Genomic DNA, 8,498 nt, shown 5'->3' with positions numbered 1-8,498 from the left:
GTTGTTGACTGACAGGGCAGTGAGGCAGGGCTCTACAGGTTCTACAGTTAAGTCATGACTCATCCCATACAAATTTAGTTTGCTGTCCTAGTCATAACTAACCTGTTTGTGGCTTTATATAAATAGAGATAATTAATGTTACACCCAAATAAATTCCTTCAGTGTTTTGAAAAACTGTTTCAGTTGGCTTGCTGACACAAAGGGAGCTGAATGAAGCTGCCCACACCCTTCTCTCAGTCCAGCAGCTCAGTGCCGGTACATCCTGACAATCACCTCGCTTTACTTCCCTCCCACACTTCAAATTTATCTGAATTAGACTAGAAATGTAGAACACAATACCAAAAGTTTTACATAATTTATAAACAGAATTTATGTTAAACTACTTAAATTAATACTTTATTGAGAAAGGAGGCATTAAATTGAAAGACAAATTACATTTTAAAATATATTTCAATAGAGAACAGTTCTTTTAAATTGAAACAATATTTCACATTATTGCAGTTTTAATTGTATTTTTGATCAAATAAAAAATCCTAGTCATAACTAACCTGTTTGTGGCTTTATATAAATAGAGATAATTAATGTTACACCCAAATAAATTCCTTCAGTGTTTTGAAAAACTGTTTCAGTTGGCTTGCTGACACAAAGGGAGCTGAATGAAGCTGCCCACACCCTTCTCTCAGTCCAGCAGCTCAGTGCCGGTACATCCTGACAATCACCTCGCTTTACTTCCCTCCCACACTTCAAATTCATCTGAATTAGACTAGAAATGTAGAACACAATACCAAAAGTTTTACATAATTTATAAACAGAATTTATGTTAAACTACTTAAATTAATACTTTATTGAGAAAGGAGGCATTAAATTGAAAGACAAATTACATTTTAAAATATATTTCAATAGAGAACAGTTCTTTTAAATTGAAACAATATTTCACATTAATGCAGCCTTGGCGAGCATAAGATAATTCTTTCAAAAACATAAATAATGTGCAGACCACAAACTAGTAAAAACAAAAATGCTTTTTGGAGAAAAAAAAATTATGTTGATTGGTTTGCACTAAGTAAAGATACTGTTGTAGTCAAAGCAAACACCTTCTCTGAACTAAAACAGGGCTCTGCTATAACCATTAACAAAATATAACTTACAGTTTCCAGTTGTATAAAAGATGGCCACTAGAACAATAGGTAGACCTTTAGGGGATGGACTGATTCAGTTATCTTTCATCACTATAAACTGAGTCTGACAACAGCAGATATCAGTGGAGAAACAGCTGGTGATATGGAAAGGTTGGCTTACATGCAGGCACAAAAAAATCCTTGCCCAGTTACTTCATTTAAAGAAAAAAAAGGGGCAACACAAATAGCAGTCATTCCTCATTCCTTCAACACTCTAGGCCAGCAACAAATATAAGGAAGTACTGTAGGAAAACATCTGAGCATGTTTTTTTTCTGAAAACAACAACAACAAGCAGCCTGTTCATGACATACTAACCTCCATCAATCTCACCATCAGAGTCAAGGCTATTTTCCCCAGGTACAGGCGGAGCATCCAGTGGCACAGGTTCCTCTCTTACTGACAGGACCAGATGTTCCAGTCGCTCAGGATCCTAAGAACACACACACACACACACACACACACACACACACACACACACCACAGACACACACACACACACACACACACACACACACACACACACACACACACACAGAGAGACACACACACAGACACACACACAGACACAATTCCCCAGAAGTACATATCAAGCCAGCGGTTAGTCAATATAGAATACATCAGTTACTGTTTCCTATCTCACCAGGTTCTGGAGGTCCTCGTTGTTTCCCACATAGAGGTTATTGAAGAATATCTGCGGTACAGTACTGTGACCTGTGAGCTCCTTCAATCGTGCTCTTAATTCTCTGTGCTTGTTCACATCCACATCACACACAGGGACACCTAATGTACTCAGAGTAGCTTTGGCCTGTATGCAGTGTGGACAGCCTGGCACCGAGTACACTGTTACCCGTCCCCTCATGACCGTCCCGTCCTCCACCATCACAGCACCTGAAAGATCAGAGTAAAAGCATTTGAAAGCTGTCACCTGAATTCCCTGAACATTTCTCACTCACCTACAAGCTGTAAAACTAAATAATCAGCTAATAAACAGGCAAAAAGAGGCACATTCCACAAATACATTTTGGTGACTGTTTTTAACCATTAGACGCAAAAATCCTGCATTAAGATATGCAAGATAAACTAAAGGTCTGGATGTCTTAACGTTCTTTATCTTAACAATTAAAGCCATAAAACCTAAATAATGTATGCCATAATTTTGGAATTATATATTGAACTGATATTCAATTGTAAATGAAAGTATATTTATTTTTTTATTTTTTTCATATTTATTACTATATTTTTAATTATCTTTTATTTTTATATTTTCAGTTTTAGTTATTTTGCTTTGGTCTTTTTAACATTTCTGTTTAGCTTTATTTTATTTGTATTTTAGTTTTAGTAATTTCAGTACTTCAACTTTTTCTTTCTTTCATTTTTCTAGTTCTTTCACTTTTATATTTAAAGTTTTTTTTTAATTTACATTTTTATTTAATTTGTATTTTAATTTTATTTTATCTGTTAATGAACAAAAATATCATGCAGTTTTAATTTTAGTTAATATTATTAACAACACTGAAAATGTACTACTGTATTTGAGACATAATTTAGCAGAGGTTGACAAATGTTTTCTGAAGGCCAAGCACCTCCATTTATGTTTATTTGTAAAAAAAAAGGCATTTTACACATATGTATAGTTCTACTATTTATAGAAAATACTGCAAAACGATCTTTCTTTACAAAAATGGACGATACAAGCATGGTTCTGCCTGTTACTGTAAAATATAGTTATGGTTCCTTCTGTAAAACCATAATAAATACAGTTTATTTTAAATTTAATTTCACATACGTTTAAAGTCTTATAATTTGAGGACAGTGGTGGCTAAATAACAACAGTAACAGTGGGTTTGTGCATTTTAACTCTGGTTACTAAAGTAAACGTTTGTACAGGAGTCTAAAAGACTAGAAATATCCAAGCATGCAGCTTCACTATTTATAACAGCCAGCAGTTTAATACAGGAAGCAAATCCTGTTTTTCTCCCAGCACTAGCATGACCCACTACAGCATTGCTGAAGCTAAAATCACAACCCTTCCTACCCAGCATCAGCCAGAACAAGCGCTTTAGGTTTAGCGGACGTACCGCTGCTCCCGCTGCCTTCGCTCGTGTCGCTGTCAGTGCGGCGCGCGGACGCCGTCTCATAGACTTCGGCTTTGTACACCGCTTACAGGTAAACGGAGTTGCTGAGTAGGCTAATTTTCACTAGCTGTAAGTAAACGATTGAACATTGTTGTGCAATGTCACTGCGCCCTGTAATGCTATTCATAATTACTCGAAATAATATTCACCGGCAGCTGAGTGATACTCAAATAAGAAGAAGCAGATTACAGGACAACAGAGGGTACAGCAATGTGAAGCCAGCACACACAAGGCACTAGTCACTGAAAGAGTCTATACTATAATAATAATAATTAGTATTATTATATTAAAATATACATATTATATATAATAATTATAATTGAATATATTCATTCATTAAAATATATTGTTTGCACTCTGTACTAAATGTTAATAAATAATAATTTTTATTTTTTATGTATATTCAGTTACATGTGGCTTATTAAAGTTTTGTCTTTGCTCATGGGCTTATTCATTTTTTTTTTTTTTTCAATTTATTTAATTTTTAAAATAACAAATTTATTTTGAATTGATGTACTTGTACTGCATGGATCATTTTTACCCTAAAATAGAGTCTTTTATTTTGAAGTATTTTACGTCCAGAAATCGCGTTAAACAGTCTCCGGTTGCTTCGTTGCTCGCGCTGCTCGTGCTGGCGTCATCAACCGACCCACCCTGCGGGACGAGGAAGTGAAAGAGCGACAGAGACGGAGACGGAGACGGAGACACGGTAAGACCACGGGGCTCTTTTCGATTAAATCATATATATGTGAGCTTAGAGTTTTGACAAATGCACTCACGGCGTGTTATCGATCACATTTGATTAAAACGTGTTCTTACGACCTTAATACAAAGCGAGAGTATCTGCGAGAGACCACACACAATTATAACAATGTAGTACATTTATTCCGAGTCTTATTTGAATGTAATTGAATGCTTATAATCATTTTATTGTTGTAGTTAACCACAGGTTGACCTGTGGCTCCGAGGTTTCTCATAGACACTCATGATTGTACAGTAGCAGCCACGTCGCGTCGTTTATGAGCTTTGACAGGGCAGTCATTTCCTAAAAGATGAAAGGACTGATAATGTGCGGCAAATGAACATGATACTGTTTAACTAAGTGATGGTTTGTGTGTTCACCTCCCTTTCAGTCCCTCATCCTTTCTTTGTTTCTTCAGGATATAAAGCCACGGATGCGACTCTTCATAATGGGATATTGTGCCTTTCTGATCAAATCACAAGCTCCTCTTGGTCAGAGATGGGTCTTGTGACTATATCTACAGGCATCCTGCCTAACATCTTTATGAGATTTACTAAGCAGCTGTAATACACACACACACACACACACTCACATATAAGCATGGCACCAATCCCACCTGGCACCCGCTTCCTGGCATCCTTCAATAGGGACCAGTGGTGAGTTTGTCTCTTTTATAAATCTTCTTTGGCTGTATGTTCACGACTGATGATCAACAGACCCAAATCTGCTCATGCAAAACTTTGCAGATTTCCATAGGGCTGTTTGATTATGGGAAAAACCATAAGCATCACACACACACACACACACACACACACACACACACACATATAAGCATGGCACCAGTCCCACCTGGTATCCGCTTCTTGACATCCTTCAATAGGGACCAGTGGTACGTTTGTCTCTTTTATAAATCTTCTTTGGCTGTATGTTCACGACTGATGATCAACAGACCCAAATCTGCTCATGCAAAACTTTGCAGATTTCCATAGGGCTGTTTGATTATGGGAAAAACCATAAGCATCTTTGGGCAATTGTGGGATCTCGATTACTCATTGACTTTGGAGACATCATGCATTTATTGAACTTTTCAAAACAGAGGATTTCCTTTAAATTAAAATATAACTAAAACACAAAAAATGTATATATATATATATATATATATATATATATTATATTAGTATTTTATTTATATATATATATATATATATATACATACATTTTAAACATTTTAACCCACTTAATGTAAAATACTGTCAAATGTATGTTTTTTGCAAGTAAACTATGAATTACCATATAATTTATGGTAAAAAAAAAAAAAAACTGCATGACACGTCATATGATCATATTTTATATAAAAGATGCATTTAGCATTTTTTCTCATTTTTATTTCATTATTTTCGTGTTGTGTGCTACCCTGATGGTGTTTTGTGTGTGTTTGACTTGTGCTCATCTTGTTCATCATCTAGTTTTCACCCATATATCATGGTGGTTATAAGTACATTTTAAAGTAAAAAGGCAGAATTTTGTAGTTTAAATAGATGTATTACCATTACATCGCTTATAAAACACATGGGTTGTATAGACTACTTTTAAATCCATTGAATCTGTAAGTAAATCCATTGAATCAAAGTAGCTTTGTGTGACAGAACGAAAGGGGAAAAAATTCAACAGAAAAATGGACTTCAGCTGCTGTGTCCAAACCTTATCTAAGTTGGAATGTAAAATAGTAGTGGACTTCCAATGGATAAAAGACTTGCTCTGCCTTTCTTAGTATGACATTAAGCAATAGACGGGCTCCCGTTAATTTCTGATTGATATGCTCGTGAAGCAAAGTTGTTTGCGTATCTGAACAGTATGTCATTAGCCCCTCACACAGTTTAATGCCAGCTGCATACGTCCAGTATTCGTATTTGGGCTTGTTTTGGAATGCAGCCAATCTTTTAATCTGTCTTGTACAGAGCATGACAAGAGGACATTTCACTGTAAAATGTCCTTATTTCCTTATCCTGATTGAACTTTGCTGTGTTTGGTTCACGCAGGTACAGGGCCTTCACGTTTGGTCTCACGTTCCTGCTCTACACAAGCTTCCATCTGTCCAGGAAGCCCATCAGCATTGTCAAGGTAACACAACCCCTGTCAAACTGAACAACCCCTTTAAAGAAAGAGTTCCCCTGAAAATGAAAACGTACTCATCCTCAGGCAAATGTAGCATTACATCACCAATGGATCCTCTTTAGTGAATGGGTGCCGTCAGAATGAGAGTCTAAACAGCTGATAAAAACATCCCAGTAATCCACACCACTCCTGTCCATCAGTTAATGTCTCGTGAAGAGATAATCTGCGTGTTTGAAAGAAACAAAACCATCATTAAGAAGTTTTAATTTCCAACTTTATATGAAGTTCAGTGTTTAAGTATATCCAACTTTATCTGCATACATACTGTACAGTATTGTGTATGGTGATGTATACTAAATTATATATTTTAAGTGCTTGATTACAATGTATTTTTATATTTGCCAGAAATAATAATGATATTTTTATTTGAATTTTACATTTTCTTTGCAAACACATTTTATTTTTGTTAACTAAAGTTAAAGATTACATGTACTCGTGTACTTATGTAAAAATCATATTTTTAAAACAAACTGTGTTTTCTAGTATATAGTTAGAGCCAGAATTATTCAGTTTATTCTGATTCCCATCTTTTATAATCTCTGCATGAGATAACATTCAGACAACACTATATTGCTCTGAGATGGCATGATCAGAACTATTGTCAGCCGCTCTTGCGCTTACTGGAACTCAGAGTGCTTTTTTGACATTTTCTGTCACATATTAACTCATTTATCTGAGTGTAATCCAGGAGAGCATGGCACACTATGTTGAACTTACTTTAGCCAGCCTTAAAGGGATAGTTCTCCCAAAAATGGAAATTACCCAACGATTTACTCAACCTTAAAGGGGTCCTATTATGCTCTTTTACAAAGTCTTGATTTTGTTTTGGGGGTGTTCTAGAACATGCTCTCATGCTTGGTGTTTCGAAAAAATGCATTATTTTTCACATAATTTACATTATTAAAATACCTTTCTCCCCATCCTGGCACAAACGGCTCGATTAGTTCCGGCTTTGATGAAGGTCCGCCTTCCGAAAAACAAAATGTGTTGTGATTGGTTAGCTGTCCCAGTGCGTTGTGATTGGCGAACAGCTTAGATGGTGTTTCATTACTGCCACGCCCCTTGCTCCGTCTTTCAACAAAAGCTTTTGGGCGAATCTGGCACTGTACTCACTCGTGTTGTGGAAGCTGTCCTCAGTAAAATGCGCAGCACACAATAGCAAATTGGGGTTATAATGCTCAGGAACAGAGTTAAAAAATAAATTGCAACCACTGTTTCCTGACATCATCCGCTTTCGGAAGCCCAAACAAAGACGTTTGGGCACGGAGGTGAAAAAAAAAAGCGTTTCAGGCGGTCACGCACCGGACGAGAAGCACAGCGTCACGTCGCGTCACATCTTTAAAATTCAAATACATTATTTTCTATGAGTGTAGGCACACCGGCGGCGCCGTTCGGCGTCTGTCCGCGGCGCCCAGCTACGTCGTGTTGTACTTGTAAGAATTGTTCTAGACATGCCGAAAATTTGAAGCTAAATCACAGCAGCTCTTCTTCTTCGTTTTCTCTGATGCACTAACTCTGCAGCAGCACTTCTTCTTCGTCTCGTCTGGTGCACTCAATCAACCAAGCGTTCTAACCACAACCTCACCCCTCCCACCCCCCAACCATTCGAATTTCTGTAGGCGGAATTATTTTTAGTGATATTCTAATGGGCCGCTTTGTGATATCCACACGGTTCCAGGGGTTTAATAAAAGCCTTCTGAAGCAAAGTGATGCATTTGTGTAAGATCGTCATCTGCTTGAACGCCACTCTCTCGTGTGCCGTGTGGAGCACTTTTTATGCTTCAAAATCTCGACCCCCATTCACTGCCATTATAAAGCTTTGAAGAGCAATGACATTATTTAATATAACTCCAATTGTATTAATCTGAATGAAGAAAGTCAAATGGATTGAGGGTGAGTTAGGGCTGTACGATTATGACAAAAATCATAATTGTCGATTATTCCCTTGAAATTGTAATTGCGATTATTAATTACGATTATCACAATTTACATTGAATGATGTTTATACCATTGTTTGATGCAACTGCATGCCGTATTTTTATATGAAAATAAACAACTGAAAACCCTCTAACTGAAAAACCTTTAGTGCTTTTCTATAGTATTAAAGCCTCAAATGTCAACTATACATCGGATTGGTTTCTTCTTTAAAGGGGTCATATGATGCGATTTCAATTTTTTCTTTCTCTTTGGAGTGTTACAAGCTCTTGGTGCATAAAGAAGATCTGTAAAGTTGCAAAGGCTAAAGTCTCAAATCCAAAGAGATATTC

The 8,498-nt window shown here is 36.6% G+C and overlaps 2 protein-coding genes across 6 annotated transcripts in view; one reads left to right on the top strand and one right to left on the bottom strand.

The window, feature by feature from the left end:
* LOC107661305 (uncharacterized) overlaps nucleotides 1–3,527 on the bottom strand; it is a 7,884-nt gene extending 4,357 nt beyond the window's left edge. For 2 of the 5 annotated variants that reach the window (XM_016450814.1, XM_016450816.1), the window contains exons 1-3: nucleotides 3,215–3,509; nucleotides 1,820–2,067; nucleotides 1,495–1,609 (exon numbers count right to left, since the gene is read on the bottom strand). In XM_016450814.1, the coding sequence (XP_016306300.1) occupies nucleotides 1,495–1,609; nucleotides 1,820–2,067; nucleotides 3,215–3,317 (466 nt within the window). In that variant the 5' untranslated portion in view covers nucleotides 3,318–3,509. Of the gene's footprint in view, nucleotides 1–1,494; nucleotides 1,610–1,819; nucleotides 2,068–3,202 lie in introns of all 5 variants that reach the window. The other 3 variants (XM_016450815.1, XM_016450818.1, XM_016450817.1) reach the window with 3 other exon arrangements.
* A 1,318-nt stretch (nucleotides 3,528–4,845) lies between these two features.
* The window catches only part of slc37a1 (solute carrier family 37 member 1), a 20,943-nt gene continuing 17,290 nt past the window's right edge, over nucleotides 4,846–8,498 (top strand). The window contains exons 1-2 of the mRNA XM_016450813.1: nucleotides 4,846–4,945; nucleotides 6,096–6,177. Of these exons, the coding sequence (XP_016306299.1) occupies nucleotides 4,890–4,945; nucleotides 6,096–6,177 (138 nt within the window). The 5' untranslated portion in view covers nucleotides 4,846–4,889. The remainder of the gene's footprint in view (nucleotides 4,946–6,095; nucleotides 6,178–8,498) is intronic.

The sequence above is a fragment of the Sinocyclocheilus anshuiensis genome, unplaced genomic scaffold (assembly GCF_001515605.1).
Source record: "Sinocyclocheilus anshuiensis isolate Anshui unplaced genomic scaffold, SAMN03320099.WGS_v1.1 scaffold507, whole genome shotgun sequence".
Classification (NCBI taxonomy): Eukaryota; Metazoa; Chordata; class Actinopteri; order Cypriniformes; family Cyprinidae; genus Sinocyclocheilus; species Sinocyclocheilus anshuiensis.
Note: the sequence above shows the minus strand (reverse complement) of the source record. Positions and strands in the feature narration are given on the sequence as shown.